The sequence below is a fragment of the Blennius ocellaris genome, assembly GCF_963422515.1.
Source record: "Blennius ocellaris genome assembly, chromosome: 6".
In the NCBI taxonomy this organism is placed as follows: Eukaryota; Metazoa; Chordata; class Actinopteri; order Blenniiformes; family Blenniidae; genus Blennius; species Blennius ocellaris.
The window spans coordinates 881,188-907,412 of record NC_137655.1 but is presented as its reverse complement, the minus strand read 5'-3'; the positions used below and the strand labels follow the sequence as shown (position 1 = coordinate 907,412).

The window sequence follows — 26,225 nt, the reverse complement described above, 5'->3', positions numbered from 1 at the left end:
CTCCGCCAGCAGCTGGGGGGACATGAGGAACCATGAGGAACACTGAGGAACATCATGAGGAACCATGAGGAACACCATGAGAAACACTGTGGAACACTGAGGAACACTGTGGAACATCATGTAAAGAGAAGCCCCGCCCCCTGCTGGGTAGAGCTAAGCCCCGCCCCCTGCTGGGTAGAGCTAAGCCCCGCCCCCTGCTGGGTAGAGATAAGCCCCGCCCCCCGGACTGCTGCTGGGTAGAGAGAAGCCCCGCCCCCTGCTGGGTAAAGATAAGCCCCGCCCCCTGCTGGGTAGAGCTAAGCCCCGCCCCCCGGACTGCTGCTGGGTAAAGATAAGCCCCGCCCCCTGCTGGGTAAAGATAAGCCCCGCCCCCTGCTGGGTAGAGCTAAGCCCCGCCCCCTGCTGGGTAGAGCTAAGCCCCGCCCCCAGGACTGCTGCTGGGTAGAGAGAAGCCCCGCCACCTGCTGGGTAGAGCTAAGCCCCGCCCCCCGGACTGCTGCTGGGTAGAGAGAAGCCCCGCCCCCTGCTGGGTAAAGATAAGCCCCGCCCCCTGCTGGGTAGAGCTAAGCCCCGCCCCCCGGACTGCTGCTGGGTAAAGATAAGCCCCGCCCCCTGCTGGGTAGAGATAAGCCCCGCCCCCTGCTGGGTAGCGCTAAGCCCCGCCCCCCGGACTGACCTGGGACTGCTGCTGGGCCGACAGGGGGCTCTTGAAGGCCTTGGCCATGATGCGCTTGACCTCCAGGCCGGTTCCGTCCTTCAGGCACATGGAGGCGTCCCACTGCACGCCGTGCTCCGGCTCCGTGGGGTTCAGCCACACCAGCTCGTCCTCACACACGTGCAGCGGCGGCGGCGGCCGGATGAACTCTGGGCGGAAGTGACCTGCGGGCCAGGGGCCAGGGGTCAGAGGTCAGAGGCTTTCACCCGGGAAACAGCAGAAAGGCAGGACTCACTCTCCAGGGGGGGGCGGGGCCCCGTCACCAGGGACTCCGTGATCTGATTGGCCACCGAGCTGTCGAAGCCCGAGTTGGACGAATCAGGGTCGGGGTCACTGAGGATGCTGGGGAAGCTCGCCTTGCTCTGAGTGGGCAACTCCGACTGGCGCTCTGCAGCAACACACCAGATTACACACCCCAGATTACACACCAACACACCCCAGATTACACACCTCAGATTACACACCAACACACCTCAGATTACACACCAACACACCCCAGATTACACACCTCAGATTACACACCCCAGATTACACACCAACACACCTCAGATTACACACCAACACACCCCAGATTACACACCTCAGATTACACACCCCAGATTACACACCAACACACCTCAGATTACACACCAACACACCTCAGATTACACACCAACACACCCCAGATTACACACCAACACACCTCAGATTACACACCAACACAATCTGGGGTGTGTAATCTGAGGTGTGTTGGTGTGTAATCAGATTACACACCAACACACCTCAGATTACACACTGACACACCCCAGATTACACTTCTGGGATTACACACTGACACACCCCAGATTACACACTGACACACCTCAGATTACATACTGACACACCCCAGATTACACACTGACACACCTCAGATTACACACTGACACACCCCAGATTACACACCCCAGATTACACAATGACACACCTCAGATTACACACTGACACACCTCAGATTACACACTGACACACTTGAGATTACACATCCCAGATTACATACTGACACACTTGAGATTACACTTCAGATTATACACCGACACCTCAGATTACACACTGACACACCTCAGATTACACACGACACACCTCAGATTACACACCCCAGATCACACCCTGACACACTGTTGAGATTAAGCACTGGCAGACAGGCTCCAGATTAAGGGTGCTGACCGGCCAGGGCGAGCTGCAGCCCGCTGATGTCGATGCTCTGAGGCAAGTTGCCGACGTCCAAACAGGAAACCTGGCGAGGAGTTTTCTTGAACAAATCTCTGGGCGGAGCCAACATGAGCTGAGACAGGAAGTACTTCTCTGGGTCCGTGATGGGGGGCAGGAAGCCTGCACACATAATCTGGATTAGAGGGGGAAGGTGCTCCATAATCTGGATTAGAGGGGGAAGATGCTCTATAATCTGGATTAGCGGGGGAAGGTGCTCCATAATCTGGATTAGAGGGGGAAGATGCTCTATAATCTGGTGTTAGAGGGGGAAGATGCTCTATAATCTGGTGTCAGAGGGGGGAAGATGCTCTATAATCTGGATTAGATGAGGAAGATGCTCTATAATCTGGTGTTAGAGGAGGAAGATGCTCTATAATCTGGTGTTAGAGGAGGAAGATGCTCTATAATCTGGTGTTAGAGGAGGAAGATGCTCTATAATCTCGTGTTAGAGAAGGAAGATGCTCTATAATCTGGTGTTAGAGGAGGACGATGCTCTATAATCTGATGTTAGAGGAGGAAGATGCTCTGTAATCTGGTGTTAGAGGAAGAAGATGCTCTATAATCTAGTGTTAGAGGAGGAAGATGCTCTATAATCTGGATTAGAGGAGGAAGATGCTCTATAATCTGATGTTAGAGGAGGACAATACTCTATAATCTGGATTAGAGGAGGAAGATGCTCTATAGTCTGACGTTAGAGGGGGAAGATGCTCTATAATCTGGTGTTAGAGGAGGAAGATGCTCTATAATCTGGTGTTAGAGGAAGAAGATGCTCTATAATCTAGTGTTAGAGGAGGAATATGCTCTATAATCTGGATTAGAGGAGGAAGATGCTCTATAATCTGATGTTAGAGGAGGACAATACTCTATAATCTGGATTAGAGGAGGAAGATGCTCTATAATCTGGTGTTAGAGGAGGAAGATGCTCTATAATCTAGTGTCCTAGTGTGAATCCCGGACCCACCGGACAGGACCTTCTCCGGCTCCTCCCCGGCCGGCGCGGGGTTCAGCAGGTGGGCGAACACGGCGGCGAAGGGGTTGGCGGCCAGCGGCTCGGTGCGGTACATCTCCCACAGCAGGTAGAGCGCCGCCAGGCGCTGCGACGAGCTGGGCAGCAGGTCGGGCTGCTGCAGCAGCAGCACCAGGACCGAACCCACCCGGAAGTGCTCCGCCTTGCCGAAGAAGTGGTGGAAGTGCGCGGAGAGGCTCTCGAAGGAGTTGGAGCAGGCCTCCTCCGACACGATGCTCAGCAGGTTGCACAGCTCCTTCGGCACCAGCGCCATGGTGCCCCCCCCTCCCCCGGTGACCGGGCCGCCCCCCGGGACTGGAACCGGAAGCTGCAAATTCACCGTCAACCGGGATCCCGAACGCCGAACCCGAACAGAACTTCTCCCCCCCGCTGAGGCTGTTAGTCCATCCGCTAACCTCTCCGGTAGCGGTTAGCCGCTTCAAAACAGACCCGGCACTTCCGGTTCCGGTGCATTGTGGGTAACGCATTGTTTTCACTACCCGGCTCCACTTCCGGTAAGAATAAATAAGAGCGGAGATTTTAATCGGCTTTTGTTTTTTTTTACTGCATTAATGGACGTTTTGGGTTTTTTTTTTTTTAAATACGACAACCTCTAATCTAAAAACTAAACATATTTATTTATATTTCGCTGCGCAAGAATAAATAAAAGCGGAGATTTTAATCGGGTCTTTTTTTTTTTTTTTTTAAACATGACCTAAACGACAACCTGTAATCTAAAAACTATATATATATATATATATATATATATATATTTCTTTAGTTATATTTCGCTGCAGCAGTTTCCAGTGTTTTACTCACCAAAATAAAACGTCCACAACAACGTTATGTTTGTACTTTTAAGTAAAAAAAAAAATATTTCTTTAGTTTTGAGTCTATCCAGTATATTAAATCAGTAGTGTGATTTTAGAGCTTATATATATATATAATGGGTGAAACAAAGTGAGTAATGTGATTACATTGGAATTCTGAAGATTATTCTTTCCTAATAATAAATGTTTTAACTCTTCAATTACAATTGTTAAATCAAAATCCAAACACTTCAGTCGGTTTATTTAAATATAATTTACCTTTCATTCCGTACACTTTGTTAATACAATAGAAAATCTGTGTCAGTGAATAAATCTGCTTTTATTTTGGATTTTATTTTGTGTCGAGACCAACAGATGACTGGACTCCTGAGCGGAAATGTTTGTTCTCACCAGAAGAACAGAACCTGGAACCCGGCGGGTTTAAAAACATTTATTTGGGCGTCTTACAGAACAGTTGTGCTTCGGTTCCACTCCGGTTGGAGCAGAAAAGAGAGAGAGCGAGGGGGGCGAACGAGGGGAACCTCCAGAACCGGAGGAGAACCGGCAGATTAAATGTGGACAAATGTGACTGAATGTGAAGAAAGATGGAAACACGTCACCAAGAACGCTGCGGAACATCAGATGAAACGACTTTTTAAACTTAAACAATCAAGTTAGAAGTGAAACTTCCAGCAGGACCTGAATAACCTGGTAGAACCTCGTTTAGAGACGAGAACTACTCTAATAATGATCATTCTTCATTCATTTCCATCAGTTTGACTTGATCTGATTCTGGATCATTTTCTCATCGTCCTGCTTTGAAAAGAACATTTCTAATAAAAACGACTGGAATGAAATTAAAGGTGAAAAATAAAGAACTGAAGACGTTTAGATTTAGAAGTGATTGACTGAGATGTTATGATTCTGATTGATGGAGGAGGAGGAGGAGGAGGTGGAGGAGGAGGAGGAGGAGGAGGAAGAGGATGAAGAGGAAGAGGAGCAGGAGGAGGAGGAGGAGGAGGAGGAGGAAGAGGATGAAGAGGAGCAGGAGGAAGAGGAAGGAGGAGCAGGAGGAAGAGAAGGAGCAGGAGGAAGAGGAAGAGAAGGAGGAGCAGGAGGAGGAGGAAGAGAAGGAGGAGCAGGAGGAGGAGGATGAAGAGGAGGAGGAGCAGGAGGAAGAGCAGGGGGAGGAGGAGGAAGAGGAGGATGAAGAGCAGGAGGAGCAGGAGGAAGAGAGGGAGGAAGAGCAGGAGGAGGAGGAGGAAGAGCAGGAGGAGGAAGAGCAGGAGGAGGAGCAGGAGGAGGAGGAAGAGCAGGAGGAGGAGGAGGAAGAGGAGGATGAAGAGCAGGAGGAGGAGCAGGAGGAAGAGCAGGAGGAGGAGGAAGAGGAGGATGAAGAGCAGGAGGAAGAGCAGGAGGAGGAGGAGGAAGAGGAGGATGAAGAGCAGGAGGAAGAGCAGGAGGAGGAGGAGGATGAAGAGGAAGAGGAGCAGGAGGAAGAGGAGGAGGAGGAGGAGGAAGAGGAAGAGGATGAAGAGGAGCAGGAGGAAGAGGAGGAGGAGGAGGATGAAGAGGAGCAGGAGGAAGAGGAAGGAGGAGCAGGAGGAAGAGAAGGAGCAGGAGGAAGAGGAAGAGAAGGAGGAGCAGGAGGAGGAGGAAGAGAAGGAGGAGCAGGAGGAGGAGGATGAAGAGGAGGAGGAGCAGGAGGAAGAGCAGGGGGAGGAGGAGGAAGAGGAGGATGAAGAGCAGGAGGAGCAGGAGGAAGAGAGGGAGGAAGAGCAGGAGGAGGAGGAGGAAGAGCAGGAGGAGGAAGAGGAGCAGGAAGAGCAGGAGGAGGAAGAGGAGGATGAAGAGCAGGAGGAGGAGCAGGAGGAGGAGGAAGAGCAGGAGGAGGAGGAGGAAGAGGAGGATGAAGAGCAGGAGGAGGAGGAGGAGCAGGAGGAAGAGCAGGAGGAGGAGGAAGAGGAGGATGAAGAGCAGGAGGAAGAGCAGCAGGAGGAGGAGGAAGAGGAGGATGAAGAGCAGGAGGAAGAGCAGGAGGAGGAGGAGGAAGAGGAGGATGAAGAGCAGTCAGTCAGTAACCAGACGCCTCCACAGGTTATTTTCGTCCTTTAAAACACTTTAAAGGGTTAAAATCCGAAGAGAACGAAGCGTGTTAAAGACTTGCAGTGTGAAACTTCCTCCAGCAGGTGGCGCCTCTCACCAGACGGAGGAGTTTGATTGACAGACGCGTATAAAACTCTGCTTTTGCTCAATTTTAATCTGCACCGACTCTAATTTTGTCTTTATTTATATCACTTCCATCCACATGCAAACAAAAAGTAAAAAAAACAACAAGAAAAACAACAAATGTGGAAATTATTTCTGAACGAAAAATGAAAAAGGGACGACGTAAAAAAAAAAAAAAAAAGAACATTTCTACAGGTCTACAGACTCCACGGGATCAAAAATACATTTTTCATTTTAAGACTTAACGAATGATAAAACTGTACACACACACACACACACACACACACACACACACACACACACACACACACACACACACACACACACACACACACACACACACACACACACACACACACACACACACACACACACACACACACACACACACACACACACACACACTGTAAACGTTAAATCTCCAGCGGCAGCTTGTTCAGGTCCTCGTCGCCAAGGCGACGACAAAAAGGCTCAAAAGGTCCAAAAGAGGATGAAAATAAAAGCAGATTTCTGCTCCTCCGGATCACATTTCAAAATAAAACACTGGTTTAACACTGTTTTTTCTCGGCTCGTCTCCACAGACCTTCTCTTTCTCTCTATTTGTCTGAAAAGTGCTTTTAAAACGACGAGACGCAGTAAATAGTGATTAAAGGAACACGGCGTTTCCCAGAATCTTCTGGGTGACTTCAAAGACTTCAAAGACTTAAACTGAAAGGAGGACGGAGAACAAACTTCACGCTCCTTCTGAGCGTCGCTGGATTTGGGCACGACGAGGACAAAGGAGGGGAACCTTGGCGAGGAGCAAGGCCTTGTGGGTAGGGCGTCAGTCGGCGTAGTGCATGATGGACTCCACGTAGTTCCCGGGGAAGAGGCCGGTGGTGGCGTTCATCACGCCCTCGAACCAGCCGTCCTCGTTCTTCTTCACCACGTAGATGATCGCCCCCTCCTGGAAGGACAGCTCGTCCTCCTTGTCCGCCGCGTAGTCGTAGATGGCCACCACTGGGGGGCGACACACAGCAGGACGCGTCCAGGTGCTCAGGAAGGACTGGTTCCGTCAGTCACGGAATGAAGCTGATGTTCATGCTACGAGATTTATGTGTACCATGTTCCTGATGTGTACGACGTTCATGATGTGTATGACGTTCATGATGTGTACGACGTTCATGTGTACGACGTTCCTGATGTGTACACCGTTTCTGATGTGTACGACGTTCATGATGTGTACGACGATCATGATGTGTACGACGTTCATGTGTACGACGTTCCTGATGTGTATGACGATCATGATGTGTATGCCGTTTCTGATGTGTACGACGTTCATGATGTGTACGACGTTCATGATGTGTACGCCGTTTCTGATGTGTAGGATATTCTTGATGATTCTGATGTGCATGATGTTCCTGACGTGTACGACATTTCTGATGTGTACGATGTTTGACGTGTACGATGTTTCTAATGTGTACGATGTTCTTGATGATTCTGATGTTCCTGATGTGTACGACGTTCCCGATGTGTACGTTTCTGACGTGTACGACATTTCTGATGTGTACGATGTTTCTGACGTGTACGATGTTTCTAATGTGTACGATGTTTCTAATGTGTACGATGTTCCTGATGATTCTGATGTGTACAATGTTTCTGATGTGTACGATGTTCTTGATGTTACTGATGTGTACGACGTTTCTGATGTGTGCGACGTTCCTGACATGTACGATGTTCCTGACGTGTACAACATTTCTGATGTGTATGACGTTCCTGATGATTCTGATGTGTATGACGTTCCTGATGATTCTGATGTGTATGACGTTCCTGATGATTCTGATGTGTATGACGTTCCTGATGATTCTGATGTGTATGATGTTCCTGACTATTCTGATGTGTATGATGTTCCTGATGTGTACGATGTTCCTGACGTGTACAACATTTCTGATGTGTATGACGTTCCTGATGATTCTGATGTGTATGACGTTCCTGATGATTCTGATGTGTATGATGTTCCTGATGATTCTGATGTGTATGATGTTCCTGATGATTCTGATGTGTATGACGTTCCTGATGATTCTGATGTGTATGATGTTCCTGACTATTCTGATGTGTGCGATGTTCCTGATGTGTACGATGTTCCTGATGTTCCTGATGTGTACCTTTCTCCAGGTAGGTCCGCGGGGCCCAGGGCGGGTCCTCCTCGGCGTACGGGTCGCTGTACTCCACCACGGCAGAGTCGTCCTCCGCCGGCTGGGGGGACAGCGGGTCCTCGTCCGGGCCGGACTGGCCCTCGGGGGCGGGGTGAGGAAGAGGAAGAGGAGGAGGAGCGTCCGAGACTGGAGGAGGAGGAAGAGGAGGAGTTCAGGCGGTGTGTCCGGCGGTCGGTCCAGTGGGACGAACACTCACAAGAGAAGAGATGAAGATGAAGGTGGAGGCAAGGCGGAGACTTACTGGACTCCTGGACGCGAGCGACGAAGCCCATGAGGGGGAGCTGAGGGCTGAACTGGAGGAGGGAGGGGGGCGGGGGGGAGGCTGCCGACACAAACCGCAGGTTAGCACCCTGCTCACACCGGACGTCCTGCGGGTGAGGGGGGGGGGGCGTACCTGGGCTCTGGCCGCAATACGGACCGCCGTTCACCTGGCTCTGCAGTGGGAGGGGCTGTCCGGTCACCGAGGGGGGGCGGCGGTAGGGCAGGGACCCGCCCACCTGGGGGCCCTGCTGCCGCGGCTGGGGCCGGTTCATGCTGAAGAACTGGGGGACGATGGGACCTGGCCGGCAGACAGGGGGCGCCGTCACACCGGGACACTTTGTCCAGCGGCACCACAGGGGGCGCCGTCACACCGGGACACTTTGTCCAGCGGCACCACAGGGGGCGCCGTCACACCGGGACACTTTGTCCAGCGGCTTTTGGGCAAATCGTCCAGATTAAAGCAGTAACTTATGGAAACGTGGTAATCTGATTACAGCCAGCATGAATACCCTTTAATTCCAACAACCCTGGTGTTGTATTTTATTTTGACAGGCTGTTCCTGTTGTGCTTCCTGGTGAAATGGAGGATGAGGGACAGGAAGGAGACGGACAGGAAGAGGCGGTGGTGGTGGGGGGGAGAGGGGGGGGGGGGGCGGCTCGAGAGAGAGACTCACCTTCCAGAGGCGACGAGGAGGAGCAGCAGGAGGAGGAGGAGGAGGAGAGTGTTGGGGGGGGAGGTGCAGGCGGCAGGAGTTCGGCGGGGGAGGGGTTAGAGGGGGGGCGGGGCTTGGGGGAGGAGGGGGTGTCGACGTGCTGCGACGGCGAGCCGGGCGGGAGGGGGGGTGCACCGGGCTGCGTCAGGGTGGTGGTGGAGGAGGAGGAGGAGGAGAAGGAGGAGGGGGTGGGGGAGGGGGAGGGGGAGGAGTTGGGGGCGGTGGAGGTGGAGCTAGCCGGTCCGGCTGTCGGGGAGACTTGAGGAGAGAGAGAGAGGGGGGGGGGAGTGAGGAGGGTTAGAGGGGGGGGGGAGATCAAAGACCCCTTTACACAGACAGTGTAGTGAGCGAGTCGGCCACTAGGCGGCGCTGCAGGAGGACCATGGAGGACCATAGAGGACCATGGAGGACCATGGACCATAGAGGACCATGGAGGACCATAGAGGACCATGAACCATGGAGGACCATAGAGGACCATGGAGGACCATAGAGGACCATGGAGGACCATGGAGGACCATGGACGACCATGGACGACCAAAGAGGACCATGGAGGACCATGGATGACCATAGAGGACCCTGGACCATGGAGGACCATGGAGGACCCTGGACCATGGAGGACCATGGAGGACCCTGGACCATGGAGGACCCTGGACCATAGAGGACCATGGAGGACCATGGACGACCCTGGACCATGGAGGACTATGGAGGACCCTGGACCATGGAGGACCATGGCATCACAGTTCAGAGAGGAAGATGGTTTTCCTCGTCACAAACAGGTTTTATTCATCAATTTCAACTTTATACTTCAGAAAATGTCACTGTGTCGCAGTAACTTGTAGAATAAAAGATCAAAGAGTGGAAACAAGCAGCGTTTCATTGTCCTACTTTTATCAACGTGTTGTACTTTTTTCCTGTTGAAGGAATAATCCTGCTGGATTATGGGAAAAACTCATAATCAGGATTATTTACAGGATTATGTGTTTGAATGTGGAACAACGTTTATTGAACATGTTTCAAAATAAAAGCCTCTCCTGCTAAATACATAAACCCGTCATGTACTGACGAACCTCGTCCTCCACTGCAGCACACGTCTCACACTGCTCTCTCCCTCCCTCACACAAACCACTTCCTCTCCACAAAATAAAGGTCCCCACCGCTTCACAGTGGGGAACTTTATTTTGTAGAGAGGCGGGGCTTCCGCTCGGCAGTATTCTGGTGTACCAGCAGGTGGCGCTGTGCTCATGGTGGAGAGAAAACAAGAGTCACTGAGAAGTGTGGAGGAACGGAGGAACGTTTGGACCGCAGACTCACACATATATATATATATATATATAAATATATACACATGCATACATATATATAATGTATGGTTTGTTAATGTGAGAGCCGCTTCAATTTGACTTTCCTCCAGGATCATTGATCAATCGTTTACATTTTAAATGCTGCTCCTTCAGAATAAATGTGATAAATTTACATTTAATCCATTTTAATGAGGTTTTCTGTGGTAAACACTGTGTGTGTGTGTGTGTGTGTGTGTGTGTGTGTGTGTGTGTGTGTGTTACCCGGGAAGGTTGCGGGTGGCGACGGCGTCGGCACGGCGATGGGAATACCAACGCTGCCACTGCCGCTGTTCTCTCTACTGCTGCTGCTGGGGTGACTCCCCCCACTGCTGCCACTGACACACACACACACACACACACACACACACACACACACACACACACACACACACACACACACACACACACACACACACACACACACACACACACACACACACACACACACACACACACACACACACACACACACACACACACACACACACACACACACACACACACACACACACACGTGTTATTATAATAAAAATGCTCTAATCGATCAGTTTAGTTTCTCCGGCAAACAAATAAGATTTGAAAGATTAAACATCAGAGACAGAAACAAGCAGGTGGAGAAGCAGAGACAGACAAACAAACAAACAAACAAACAGCATCGCAGCAAATAAACAATGAACGTCAGTAAACAAGGCTGAAGATTTCAGTTATTCTTGTAAATAATCTTTAAAAAAACATAAAAAAAATCATCTTTAAATCACGTCGTCCTGCAGAATTCAGCCAGATTAAAATAAACAATAATAAAGTTATGAAGCAGAAAATGAAACGAGAGAATCGGCGAGAGAAGAAGAGCAGAGAGTTAAAGGTGTGGAGAGAAACAGGAAGCTCATCAGAAACTCATAATAAAGCTTGAAATTTAAATTTTTTTTTTGACTTTATATGGTATTTAAAAAAAGTAAAACTTCAATAAAAGTCATATTTGGCCAAACAAAAGTTTCAAATAAATGAGTGTTGATGGAAAGACGGAGAAGTTTAGAAGCATAAGAGAGGAGCAGCTGGACTCTCGCCCCTCCCCCGCACCGGGTTGCCAGATCGTTTCAGAACAAACGAGACACAAATCCTCAATAAAAACGACTACATGTGTGATAAAGAAGACGTGTCGACACACAACTGAGATAAATAAGTTAAAGGTGGGAGGTTAAAGGGGGGAAACGTCCAATCTGGCAACACAGGGCAGAGATCAGAGAGATGAAAGGAACGCAGGTCAGAGATGAAAGGAACGGAGGAAGACGAGGATCGTCAGCAAAGAGTCGTTTGTTTCTCTCTTTGCTGACGACCCGTCGGCGGCGTCTGGAAACAGGAAGTGAGCTCCGCTGAGGAAGAAGGGATGCGTGGAGGAGGTCGTTAGTGACGGTGGGTTCGGCCCCGCCCCGCCCCGCCCCGGCGGCCATGTTGCCCTCCTCCGGGGCCCCCGGGGGCTACCTGTAGGTCCGGGGGCGGTGGTTGAGCGTGGCGGTGCGGCCCGGGCTGGGGAGCTGACCCCGGGTCGGGCTGGAGGCGTAATCGTTGGGCACCACCGGGGGGCGCACCGGCTCCAGGGTCCTGTAGGGGGAGTTCTTCCTGGACGTGCAAGGGGGAGGGGCAGACAGAGGGTTAACGGGGGTGGGGGAGGGGGGGGGGACTGTAGGGTCACACATCCAACATCAATATTCTGAATATTGAAATATCAAAAGAAGTGTGGGAAGTTAATGAGTCAATGTCAGTGAGCTGCCACAGGGGGGCAGTAGAGTTCAGTGATCTGCCACAGGGGGGCAGTAGAGTTCAGTGATCTTCCACAGGGGGGCAGTAGAGTTCAGTGAGCTGCCACAGGGGGGCAGTAGAGTTCAGTGAGCTGCCACAGGGGGGCAGTAGAGTTCAGTGATCTGCCACAGGGGGGCAGTAGAGTTCAGTGAGCTGCCACAGGGGGGCAGTAGAGTTCAGTGATCTGTCACAGGGGGGCAGTAGAGTTCAGTGATCTGCCACAGGGGGGCAGTAGAGTTCAGTGAGCTGCCACAGGGGGGCAGTAGAGTTCAGTGAGCTGCCACAGGGGGGCAGTAGAGTTCAGTGAGCTGCCACAGCGGGGCAGTAGAGTTCAGTGAGCTGCCACAGCGGGGCAGTAGAGTTCAGTAGGAGTGTGAAGAAAATGTCAAGGAGAAGAATCTAGAGCTTTATTTGAAGGAAATGTGACATTAAATGATCACAGTCGAGAAACAACTGAACATTACTCATGACTTATTTTGTTGAAAAAGAAGAAGAGGAGGAGGAAGAAGAGGAAGAGGCTGTGTTTAAAGGTCAGGATGTATTTTTAGAGAGAAACGACTCAGAGTGTGTGTGTGTGTGTGTGTGTGTGTGTGTGTGTGTGTGTCCCTGGACTCGTTGTGTAATCTTGTGTTTGCTTGGACAGACGCCGTCGACCACAGATCTGATCCAACCAACTGTTCACACACACACACACACACACACACACACACACACACACACACACACACACACACACACACACACACACACACACACACACACACACACACACACACACACACACACACACACACACACACACACACACACACACACACACACACACACACACACACACCCTGATGTCAGTGTTGATGGTGGAGGAGTGTGGGGGTGGTGAGGGTGGAGGAGTGTGAGGGTGGAGGAGTGTGGGGGTGGTGAGGGTGGAGGAGTGTGAGGGTGGAGGAGTGTGAGGGTGGAGGAGTGTGAGGGTGGAGGAGTGTGAGGGTGGTGCAGCTCCTCCTCAGTGTTGGACGTGGAGCAGCAGCAGCCGGTCGACCAGCAGGACGGAGGAAACGAGGGACATTCACACCGTCAGCAGCAGGAGGTGGAGCAGGAGGAGGAGGAGGAGGAGGTGGTGGAGCGAGGCCAGCTGGCTCCACCTCCACCACATCGACCAGCAGGAGCTTCATCACCGACTCCACCCTCCTGGTCAGTCGTGACTGAGCTGCTCCATCAAGTTCCTTTGACTCTCTTCAGTTTCTACTTCCTGTTCGTGGTCATTTCACGTCTCCTCGTCTCCGTCCAACTCAACCGCGTCTCGTCTCCGTCCGACTCAACCGCGTCTCGTCTCCGTCCAACTCAACCCCGTCTCCGTCCAACTCAACCCCGTCTCCGTCCAACTCAACCCTGTCTCCGTCCAACTCAACCCTGTCTCCGTCCAACTCAACCCTGTCTCCGTCCAACTCAACCCCGTCTCCGTCCAACTCAACCCCGTCTCCGTCCAACTCAACCCTGTCTCCGTCCAACTCAACCCCGTCTCCGTCCAACTCAACCCCGTCTCCGTCCAACTCAACCCTGTCTCCGTCCAACTCAACCCTGTCTCCGTCCGACTCAACCCTGTCTCCGTCCAACTCAACCCTGTCTCCGTCCAACTCAACCCTGTCTCCGTCCAACTCAACCCCGTCTCCGTCCAACTCAACCCTGTCTCCGTCCAACTCAACCCTGTCTCCGTCCAACTCTATTTTTTCTCTCCAGACCAAAACATCAAGACTGAATTCGTTTATTTAAAGGACTTTAAAGGTCTATTTCAACTTTCCAGGATCGTTTTAAATGACATTTTCTAGTTTAAACAACAAAGAGAATGACAGAGAGAATCAAAGAAGAAATGAAAAAGAGAATCAAAGAAGAAATGAAAGAGAGAATCAAAGAAGAAATGAAAGAGAGAATCAAAGTAGAAATGAAAGAAGAAATGAAAGAGAATCAAAGAAGAAATGAAAGACAGAATCAAAGAAGAAATGAAAGAGAGAATCAAAGAAGAAATGAAAGAAGAAATGAAAGAGAAAATGAAAGAAGAAATGAGAGAATGAAAGAAGGAATGAAGGAGAGAATGAAAGAGGGATGATGCAGCCGGAGGAAGAGAAAGAAGTGAGAGAACGATACAGCTGGATGACCTACATGTTGGAGAACGAGACACGATGAAAGATGACGTTATTACTGCGAGCAGTGTGTGTGTGTGTGTGTGTGTGTGTGTGTGTGTGTGTGTGTGTGTGTGTGTGTGTGTGTGTGTGAAAGCGTCTCCTTGCTTTACAGTCATAACAAACATCAGACAGAGAAGACGATGAAGGAGTGTGAACAGACGGAGGGTGGGGGGGGGGGGGGGGGGGGGGGGGTGTATTTGTTCAGTACATACCCCAGGATGCCCTTTCCGGCCCTGGGGGGGGCTGGGTGGTTTCTGGGTGGGGGGGGTTGGAGCGGAGCTTCAGGCTGGGCTGGCCGTTCACCTGTCGACCAAAACATTAAGACCAGAGTCGTTTTGAAATTAGAACTTTGATAAAAGAAGTTCTAAAGACACTTAAATAAGATTAGATGTATTTTCAATATTCTATAATCTTGACAGAATATTACAACATGAAGTACTTTTAAACACCAAACATCACAGGATGAGAAGAAAAGTGATTTTCTTACCTTGAACCTCAACAACCACTGAGCGGCGGAGCAGAGGAAGAGGAGGAAGAGGAGGAAGAGGAGGAGGTTAGTCAGTGGAAACTCATCGTAGAGAGGAAGAAGAGGAGGAGGAGGCAGATGGAGGAAGAAGAGGAGTAAAGAGGAGGAGGAAGAGGAGGAAGAAGGAGAAAAGAAGAGGAGGAGGTTAGTCAGTGGAAACTCATCGTAGAGAGGAAGAAGAGGAGGAGGAGGAAGAGGAGGAAGAGGAAGAAAGAGGAAAGAGGAGCAAGAAGGAGGAAAGAGGAGGAGTAAAGAGGAGGAAGGAGGAGGAGGAGGTTAGTCAGTGGAAACTCATCACAGAGAGGAAGAGGAGGAAGGAGGAGGAAGAAGAGGAGGAAGAAGGAGGAAAGAGGAGGAGTAGGAGGCAGATGGAGGAAGAAGAGGAGGAAGAAGGAGGAGTAAAGAGGAGGAGGAAGAGTAAAGAGGAGGAAGAAGGAGGAAAGAGGAGGAAGAAGGAGGAAAGAGGAGTAAAGAGGAAGAGGAGTAAAGAGGAGGTGAAAGGCTCTGACACCTCCTCTTCACAGTCCAGAGGTCAGGAGGTGAATCACTGCACTACCTGTAATACTGCGTACGGCTGCAGGGAGGCGCTGTTGCTCCTCCTCCTCCTCCTCCTCCTCCTCCTCCTCCACCTCCACCCACCTTGACTCCGTGTCCCACGTCGTCCAGGACGCCGTAGTCCAGCGGCTTCCTGACGTAGCGCACCGGCCGCTCCGGGTTGGGCGGAGCTACGATCTTATGAGAACGACTCGTGTTCTTATTGGTGGTCAGGATCCCGATCTCCCTCCTCGCCACCTTCTCCTTGTGGATGTCCACCGTCTGGGGGGGGGGGGGAGGAGGAGGAAGAGGAGGGGGGCAGGAGGAAGAGCAGGAGGAGGAGCAGGAGGAAGAGGAGGAAGAGGAGGAGGAGAAAAGGGAGTTTCAATCATGTTTCATGTGAAGGTAAAACAACAATGTAACAAAATAAAGAAATAAAGAGGCGAAAATAAAACAACAAAATAATAAAAGAAACTCACAAAGTAACAACATAAAGGAATAAACTAACAAAGTAGAATAACGTCCATCCATCCATCCATCCATCCATCCATTGTCTACCGCTTTATCCGGGGCCGGGTCGCGGAGGCAGCAGTCTGAGCAGAGTTGCCCAGACTTCCCTCGCCCCAGACACTTCCTCCAGCTCCTCCGGTGGCACCCCAAGGCGTTCCCAGGCCAGCCGAGAGACATAGTCCCTCCAGCGTGTCCTGGGTCTGCCCCGAGGCCTCCTACTGGAGGGACATGCCCGAAACACCTCCCTCGGGAGGCGTCCGGGGGGCATCCGAAATAGATGCCCGAGCCACCTCAGCTGGCTCCTCTCCATGTGGAGGAGCAGCGGCTCTACTCCGAGCTCCTCCCTGGTGACTGAGCTCCTCACCCTATCTCTAAGGGTGACTGAGCTCCTCACCCTATCTCTAAGGGTGACTGAGCTCCTCACCCTATCTCTAAGGGTGACTGAGCTCCTCCCCCTATCTCTAAGGGTGACTGAGCTCCTCACCCTATCTCTAAGGGTGACTGAGCTCCTCACCCTATCTCTAAGGGTGACTGAGCTCCTCTCCCTATCTCTAAGGGTGACTGAGCTCCTCTCCCTATCTCTAAGGGTGACTGAGCTCCTCACCCTATCTCTAAGGGTGACTGAGCTCCTCTCCCTATCTCTAAGGGTGACTGAGCTCCTCCTCCTATCTCTAAGAGTGACTGAGCTCCTCCCCCTATCTCTAAGGGTGACTGAGCTCCTCCCCCTATCTCTAAGGGTGACTGAGCTCCTCACCCTATCTCTAAGGGTGACTGAGCTCCTCACCCTATCTCTAAGGGTGACTGAGCTCCTCACCCTATCTCTAAGAGTGACTGAGCTCCTCACCCTATCTCTAAGGGTGACTGAGCTCCTCACCCTATCTCTAAGGGTGACTGAGCTCCTCACCCTATCTCTAAGAGTGACTGAGCTCCTCGCCCTATCTCTAAGGGTGACTGAGCTCCTCACCCTATCTCTAAGGGTGACTGAGCTCCTCACCCTATCTCTAAGGGTGACTGAGCTCCTCACCCTATCTCTAAGGGTGACTGAGCTCCTCACCCTATCTCTAAGGGTGACTGAGCTCCTCACCCTATCTCTAAGGGTGACTGAGCTCCTCACCCTATCTCTAAGGGTGACTGAGCTCCTCACCCTATCTCTAAGGGTGACTGAGCTCCTCACCCTATCTCTAAGGGTACGCCCAGCCACCCTAAGAATAACGTAGTTTATTTATTTTTTGAAGAAGAGAGAGACAGAGACAGAGAGAGAGACAGAGAGAGACAGAGACAGAGACAGAGAGACAGAGAGAGAGACAGAGAGAGACAGAGACAGAGACAGAGACAGAGAGAGAGAGAGAGAGAGAGAGAGAGACAGAGAGAGAGAGAGACAGAGAGAGAGAGAGAGAGAGAGAACAGGATCTGATGATGTCATTTCTCATTTTTAGTGAAACATTCCTTGATTTGGTGGGAAAACGTGGAAGAATGAAACATTCCAACATTTCAGAGATAAACTGGTTCTGAACATCGTCAGTATAAAAATAAAAGCCTGAGAGTTCAGCTCGTCACCAGTGGACGATCCTAGAACGTCTTCAGAGTGGGAAACACTCTTCTCACTCGCCGCTCATTTGAATATGGATGAAAACCTGTTCTGGAGTCTGGAGCAGGAGGAGGAACCGTTCTAAAGGTTCCTGCTGGAGCAGCTTTACCTCCTCGTACTGTGTTTGAATTAAGATCAAAGCACTGAGACGTTACTGCTAATGCTAAACATGGAGCTACCAGCTAATGCTAAACATGGAGCTACCAGCTAATGCTAAACATGGAGCCACCAGCTAATGCTAAACATGGAGCCACCAGCTAACGCTAAACATGGAGCCACCAGCTAACTCTAAACCTGTAGACAGCAGCTAATGCTAAACCTGTAGCCAGCAGCTAATGCTAAACCTGTAGCCAGCAGCTAATGCTAAACCTGTAGCCAGCAGCTAATGCTAAACCTGTAGCCAGCAGCTAATGCTAAACCTGTAGCCAGCAGCTAATGCTAAACCTGTAGCCAGCAGCTAATGCTAAACATGTAGCCAGCAGCCAGCAGTTGCGTGTGAGCGGACCTGTGAGATGTGGTTGACGGAGGACTCCATGCGGCGGAGCTGCGACGCCTGGATGTCCAACATCTGCAGCACGTTGTTGGCCAGCGTGTTGATGAGGTAGGCCACGCTGGCCAGGGACTGGGTGGTGTAGCTCTTCGTCTCCTCCAGGGCCTGCTGCTTGTCGCTGGACTGGAGGACGGACAGGAGGGACGGGAGGAGGGACAGGAGGACGGACAGGAGGACGGACAGGAGGGACGGGAGGAGGGACGGGAGGACGGACAGGAGGGACGGGAGGACGGACAGGAGGGACGGACAGGAGGGACAGGAGGGATGACAGGAGGAGGGACATGAGGGACAGGAGGACGGACAGGAGGGACGGGAGGAGGGACGGGAGAAGGGACGGGAGGACGGACAGGAGGGACGGACAGGAGGGACAGGAGGACGGACAGGAGGGACGGACAGGAGGAGGGACATGAGGACGGACAGAAGGGATGGACAGGAGGGACGGGAGAACGGACAGGAGGGACGGGAGGAGGGACGGGAGGACGGACAGGAGGGACGGACATGAGGACGGACAGGAGAGACAGGAGGAGGGACATGAGGGACGGACAGGAGGACGGACAGGAGAGACAGGAGGAGGGACAGGAGGACGGACAGGAGGGACGGACAGGAGGAGAGAGAGGAGGAGGGACAGGAGGACGGACAGGAGGAGAGAGAGGAGGAGGGACAGGAGGAGGGACAGGAGGAGGGACATGAGGGACGGACAGGAGGACGGACAGGAGAGACAGGAGGAGAGAGAGGAGGAGGGACATGAGGGACGGACAGGAGGACGGACAGGAGAGACAGGAGGAGGGACAGGAGGAGGGACAGGAGGACGGACAGGAGGGACGGACAGGAGGAGAGAGAGGAGGAGGGACAGGAGGACCGACAGGAGGAGGGACATGAGGGACGGACAGGAGGACGGACAGGATTGACAGGAGGAGAGACAGGAGGAGGGACAGGAGGAGGGACAGGATAACGAGTCACATGATGCAGACCTGAGAGGTCACATGGTGGCGGTATGGTGGTATGATGGTATGGCGGTGTGGCGGTATGGTAGTAGGGCGGTATGATGGTATGGCGGTGTGGTAGTAGGGCGGTATGATGGTATGGCGGTATGGTAGTAGGGCGGTATGGTGGTGTGGCGGTATGATGGTATGGCGGTGTGGTAGTAGGGCGGTATGATGGTATGGCGGTATGGTAGTAGGGCGGTATGGTGGTGTGGCGGTATGATGGTATGGCGGTGTGGTAGTAGGGCGGTATGATGGTATGGCGGTATGGTAGTAGGGCGGTATGGTGGTGTGGCGGTATGATGGTATGGCGGTGTCGTAGTAGGGCGGTATGATGGTATGGCGGTATGGTAGTAGGGCGGTATGGTGGTGTGGCGGTATGATGGTATGGCGGTGTGGTAGTAGGGCGGTATGATGGTATGGCGGTATGGTAGTAGGGCGGTATGGTGGTGTGGCGGTATGATGGTATGGCGGTGTGGTAGTAGGGCGGTATGATGGTATGGCGGTATGGTAGTAGGGCGGTATGGTGGTATGGTGGTGTGGCGGTATGGTAGTAGGGTGGTATGATGGTATGGCGGTATGGTAGTAGGGCGGTATGATGGTATGGCGGTGTGGCGGTATGGTGGTGTGGCGGTATGGCGGTATGGCGGTATGGCGGTATGGCGGCCGTCAGGAGATTCCCCAGCGCTTCAGTTCATCACGACCACGTCGTTCAAAACGTCAAATAATCTGCAGCCTCGTTTACAAAACAACGTCTCAAGCATTCGTTATTATGGTGACTGTCAAAATAAAAGTACCACATACCAATTATTTATGTTTCTCACATAAAATGAATTGGTGTTTTAATTAATGACACGTTTATATTTTCATTCATTAATGACATTTAATTATTTCATGGTCGATTTCATTGATTCAATTTATTCCTCCAACATGTCAACTCTGAAAAAACTCTGTGTGTGTGTGTGTGTGTGTGTGTGTGTGTGTGTGTGTGTGTGTGTGTGTGTGTGTGTGTGTGTGGCTCAGATTTAAAGGTGCGGTGTCACATTAACCCCTTCAGCGCCGGCGGTCCTCACAGAGATGTGAAAACCTCCCGACACAATGTAGGTCAGTGGAAACTCATTCAGCCTGAGGATGACAAGACACACACACACACACACACACACACACACACACACACACACACACACACACACACACACACACACACACACACACACACACACACACACACACACACACACACACACACACACACACACACACACACACACGGATTTCTCCACTCATTATTTAACCCCATGCCAGAGATCACAGAGCGCTGATCTCCTTTGATCTCCTCCATGAGGAGCCTCTCTCATCCGCTTTATATTGGACTGTTTTTCACAGCTTTTTGGGGATTTATTTTGAAAATACTGGTCGTTATTGTCCCAGGATCTAAAGGATCAGAAGACGATAAATCGTCTCTGAATCGTGTGAATTTTACCAACTGGTTGTAAAAACGATCGACCCGAGCGCTTTAGTGACGATTCGCCTTGATCAGTGTGATTTATTTTGGAGATATTTTATTGTTATTCTATTTTATTTTGTAGATTTTGCTTCTTAACGGTAAAATGTTTCCTTTTCTGCGCCACGTTGTTGCCAATGCTTCTAATGTCCTCTCTTACTTTGATGACAATTTGTCTTTTTTCTGAAATAAATGAAAATGGATGAATGCATACACATATAAATAAATAATAAAAATACATACATAAAAAATAATATAACATAAATAAATAAATAAAAATACATACAAAATTATAATATAACATAAATAAATAAATAAAAATACATACATAAAAAAATATATAACATAAAAAAAAAATACATACATAAAAAATTATAATATAACATAAATAAATAAATAAAAATACATACAAAAAAATTATACAACATATAAATAAATAAATAAATAAATAAATAAATAAATAGTCTTTCTGGGGATGTTTGCATGTTCTCTTGCTCCCACGGTTCAAAGGTTCCGTTACGCCGCCATCTTGTGGCGTGAACGCTGAATGTTGTCGTTTCCCTCAGTGAACTGTCGACATCTCATCGCTCCGACTGCTTCCATCAATCTCACGTCATAGTTAACGTTGTACAAGAATCCTAAACGCGTCAAATCTGAAACCCACTTCAGCAGAAGAAGGTTGAAATCAGTCGATTCAACACAAACGACCCGTTTGAGTCATTTTTCATCTCCAGATCAGCAGAAATAGTTTGAGTTCTTCTTCTTTTCATCTCTGCTCTTCCTCACCTTTGATCCTCCCTCCTCCTCCTCACCTGCCCACGTCCTTCTCTATTCTTCCCTCCTTCCCACTCGCCTCTATCTTTATCGCCTCACTCTTCCTCCCTGCTCCTCTTCCTCGTCGGCCGGCTGACGTCCTGCTCGCCGTGACCCAGTTGGAGGGCGGCCCGGGGCCACGCACACACACACACACACACACACACACACACACACACACACACACACACACACACACACACACACACACACACACACACACACACACACACACACACAGTTGAACATGAATCATCTCAGATGTACATGGACTCACGCTCTGATTCCTCTGACCTGCTTTTCTAAGCGACGCCTCGGCCGGCGACTCGTTTCCACTTAATTCTTCCTCTGCGACTGATGAAACTCAACAACGACTCGTTTGGAGCGTCTCCAGGGGCGACGGCGTCTCTCTACCCACAATCCATCTGTCCGTCCTGAGCGCCGGCCGGACGCCAGCGCTGCAGTTCGCCCTCCTCTCCTCCTCCTCTCCTCCTCCTATCCTCCTCGCCTCCTTGCTCTCCTCTCCTCCTCCTCTCCTCGCTCTCCTCCTCCTCCTCCTCGCTCTCCTCTCCTCCTCTCCTCCTCTTCTCCTCCTCCTCCTTGCTCTCCTCTCCTCCTCCTCTCCTCGCTCTCCTCCTCTTCTCCTCCTCCTCCTTGCTCTCCTCTCCTCCTCCTCTCCTCCTCGCCTCCTTGCTCTCCTCTCCTCCTCCTCTCCTCCTCCTCCTCCTCCTCCTCCTCTCCACTCCTCCTCGCTCATGTTCAAATGTTGGGTTTTAATCTGAAGTGTCGTTTTATTTCACACTGAACAACATTTCGTTCCATCGACAATCAGGAGTTTCCATAAAAGTCTCGTTCAGAATGTTTTGTTCAGGCGTCGTTTCCATGACGACACTTGGAGTGAAAACTGCATCATTGTTGCGTTTTCCCTTCGTAGGAGGAGTCAAAGGAGGAGGAGCCTACCTTGTGATTGGCTGAACCCTCGATGACACTATATAGGGTTTGATTTCTGATTCTAAAACGATCCAAAACGATCCAAACTCTCAAAAATGCTCTAACACGATCCAAACGCTCTAAAACGATCTAAAACTCTCCAAAACGATCCAAACTCTCAAAAACGATCTAAAACGATCTAAAACGATCCAAACTCTCCAAAACCCTCCAAAACGATCCAAACTATCAAAAACTCTCCAAAACGATCCAAACTCTCAAAAACGATCTAAAACGATCCAAAACGATCCAAACTCTCCAAAACCCTCCAAACTATCAAAAACCCTCCAAAACGATCCAAACTCTCAAAAACGATCTAAAACGATCTAAAACGATCCAAACTATCAAAAACCCTCCAAAACGATCCAAACTCTCAAAAACAATCTAAAACGATCTAAAACGATCCAAACTATCAAAGACGATCAAAAACCCTCCAAAACGATCCAAACTATCAAAAACAATCTAAAACGATCTAAAACGATCCAAACTATCAAAAACCCTCCAAAACGATCCAAACTCTCAAAAACAATCTAAAACGATCTAAAACGATCCAAACTATCAAAAACCCTCCAAAACGATCCAAACTCTCAAAAACAATCTAAAACGATCTAAAACGATCCAAACTATCAAAAACCCTCCAAAACGATCCAAACTCTCAAAAACCCTCCAAAACGATCCAAACTCTCAAAAACAATCTAAAACGATCTAAAACGATCCAAACTATCAAAAACCCTCCAAAACGATCCAAACTATCAAAAACCCTCCAAAACGATCCAAACTCTCAAAGACGATCTAAAACGATCCAAAACGATCCAAACTCTCAAAAACGATCTAAAACGATCCAAAACGATCCAAACTATCAAAAACCCTCCAAAACGATCCAAACTCTCAAAAACAATCTAAAACGATCCAAACTCTCAAAGACGATCTAAAACGATCCAAAACGATCCAAACTCTCAAAAACGATCTAAAACGATCCAAAACGATCCAAACTATCAAAAACCCTCCAAAACGATCCAAACTCTCAAAAACGATCTAAAACGATCTAAAACGATCCAAACTCTCAAAAACGATCTAAAACGATCCAAAACGATCCAAACTCTCCAAAACCCTCCAAAACGATCCAAACTATCAAAAACTCTCCAAAACGATCCAAACTATCAAAAACTCTCTAAAACGATCCAAAACGATCCAAACTATCAAAAACTCTCTAAAACGATCCAAAACGATCCAAACTATCAAAAACTCTCCAAAACGATCCAAAACGATCCAAACCATCAAAAACTCTCCAAAACGATCCAAACTCTCAAAAACGCTCTAAAACTCTCTAAAATGATCCAAACTCTCTCAAAGAGTCGTCCTGCCCCCCCCCCCCCCCCGGAGCCTCCTGCCACCGACGCTCCAACTGGAGGCTGAGACTCCGTCCACTGGAAAAAAAACAATCGCTATGGTTTCCAACTCAGAACACACACACACACACACACACACACACACACACACACACACACACACACACACACACACACACACACACACACACACACACACACACACACACACACACACACACACACACACACACACACACACACACACACACACACACACACACGTGTTTCCAATGAGCAGTGGGGGGGTTGAGTTACGTTATGACGACCTCCGCTAACGGCTAACTGCTACCAGCTGTGGACGACACACAAGGAAGAAAGCAGGACGGTACTGCCTGGGGGGGGGGGGGGTGGGGAGGGGGGGTAAGGGGCGTGGGCTGCTGCCTCAGGCCCCGCCCCCACCAGTCAAATCATCTTCTTGCTCTTGTCGTTGTGAAAACGTTTCCCGTCTACATCAATGTGACGCCATGAAAACTCAACATGATCCAGTACATCTGGTTCTGCTGGACTTGAGCTTTATTTTGACAGTCACCATGATAACAATCCAACTTGGTGGTTTTATTTTGACAGTCGCCGTAATAACAATGCAACTTGGTAGTTTTATTTTGACAGTAACTGTAATAACAATGCAACTTGGTAGTTTTATTTTGACAGTCACCGTAATAACACTAGTGTGTGTGGGCAGGCGAAGCGGTTATGGACAACTGTTCCTCCTCGGCATGCCACACACACACTCACACTCACTCACACTCTCTCACACACACACACACACACACACACACACACACACACACACACACACACACACACACACACACACACACACACACACACACACACACACACACACACACACACACACACACACACACACACACACACACACACACTTCCTCCTCGTCTCAACCGCTTCACGCCTGAATCTCGTCACCGTTACATAATTATGATCATTATTTGTGTTTTTGCTTTGAAAGCTGAAGCTGAATTATGATCACATGATTCATCCGTCCATAGAAACCCAGCGGGGGTCAGGGGTCAGGGGTCATCGGGTGAGACGTTGACGCAGGGTTACGAATCAGGGTTCGTTCTTCTGCACACACGAATCGTTCACGTTGATCAGAACCTATTGTTCTCTGCTCTACGTGTGTTGTCATGACGACCGACGGCACAAAACACCTGAAATGTTGCCGTGAACACGAAACTTCTCCGAAAAGAAACAGCAAAAAAAAAACAACTCAAAATTTGGGAATTTTCCAGAAAATTAACTCGTGTTTGCGTTTACTGCGAAACCACGTGATCACCTGACTGAATACAGTTAATCGCTGCCATCTGATTGGCTGATGAACCCAGTGCGTTAATTAGTGCTAAATAACCCATTTTAAGTGCAAAATGTCCAGGAAGCTCTGACAGCTCCACCCACCACGTCACGCCGTCGCCTCTTAACCCGACAAACAAACCAGCTTCATGTAAACACGCGAAAAATAAAAGACTTTTAACGCACATTCGGGATTTCTCAAAGACCCACAAAAACACCTGTAAAAAGTTCATTTTTCACCTTTACAGGCACATTTAGATGAAAACGATGATGCCGAATTCAACTTAAACGTGTGTCAATCGCGTCTAAATCAACTTCCGCCTCGAGAAAAACGTCCTGAATGGAGTTTTTCTGCGTTAAACGTAAAATTCGAGGCGAAGCGGAGGCTGGTGCGGTCATTCCATCACTGCTCCTCCGCACCGCCCACTCCCGGCTCACGTTACTGCCTCACAACTGCCCCAGTGCCCGGGGCTATTGCCCCCCCCCCGCCCCGCACCCCCCCTCTACCTGCACATAGTTGCTCTCGCAGTACTCGGCCACTCGCTCCAGGTTGGAGAAGCTGTCCAGCAGAGCCCTCCGTCCCGCGGGGATCTCCTCCTCCAGCAGCATCTGCAGCTCCGCCATCTTTACATGCTGATGGACGCTGAACGCAGCGCGGCGCGTTCAGGGAAGGCTGGGAAATATCAGCTCTGACGTCACGAGCAGTGAGAAATAAAATATCAGATCTACGTCACGAGTAGTGAAAAATAAAATATCAGATCTACGTCACGAGTACTAAAAAATAAAATAGATCTACGTCACGAGTACTAAAAAATAAAATATCAGCTCTACGTCACGAGTACTAAAAAATAAAATATCAGCTCTATGTCACGAGTACTAAAAAATAAAATATCAGCTCTACGTCACGAGTACTAAAAAATAAAATATCAGCTCTACGTCAGGAGTACTAAAAAATAAAATATCAGCTCTACGTCACGAGTACTAAAAAATAAAATATCTGATCTACGTCACGAGTACTAAAAAATAAAATATCAGCTGTACGTAAATATATTATAT

The 26,225-nt window shown here is 49.8% G+C and overlaps 2 protein-coding genes across 2 annotated transcripts in view; both read right to left on the bottom strand.

Moving 5' to 3' along the window:
• The window catches only part of cnot11 (CCR4-NOT transcription complex, subunit 11), a 4,549-nt gene extending 1,184 nt beyond the window's left edge, over positions 1-3,365 (bottom strand). The window contains exons 1-5 of the mRNA XM_080498300.1: positions 2,904-3,365; positions 1,898-2,062; positions 951-1,103; positions 677-879; positions 1-12 (exon numbers count right to left, since the gene is read on the bottom strand). The exon at positions 1-12 is cut by the window's left edge and continues 191 nt beyond it. Of these exons, the coding sequence (XP_080354426.1) occupies positions 1-12; positions 677-879; positions 951-1,103; positions 1,898-2,062; positions 2,904-3,222 (852 nt within the window). The 5' untranslated portion in view covers positions 3,223-3,365. The remainder of the gene's footprint in view (positions 13-676; positions 880-950; positions 1,104-1,897; positions 2,063-2,903) is intronic.
• Positions 3,366-5,793: 2,428 nt separating this feature from the next.
• On the bottom strand, positions 5,794-25,793 carry LOC308131539 (abl interactor 2-like; the record flags this gene model as incomplete). The annotated part of the gene is given in 12 exon segments (XM_080498299.1): positions 5,794-6,985; positions 8,131-8,307; positions 8,423-8,503; positions 8,576-8,740; positions 10,717-10,829; positions 11,974-12,111; positions 14,684-14,703; positions 14,705-14,740; positions 14,742-14,774; positions 15,637-15,813; positions 18,135-18,302; positions 25,677-25,793. Coding segments are annotated over 12 exon segments (1,401 nt in total). The 3' UTR covers positions 5,794-6,809.
• Positions 25,794-26,225: the final 432 nt, after the last annotated feature.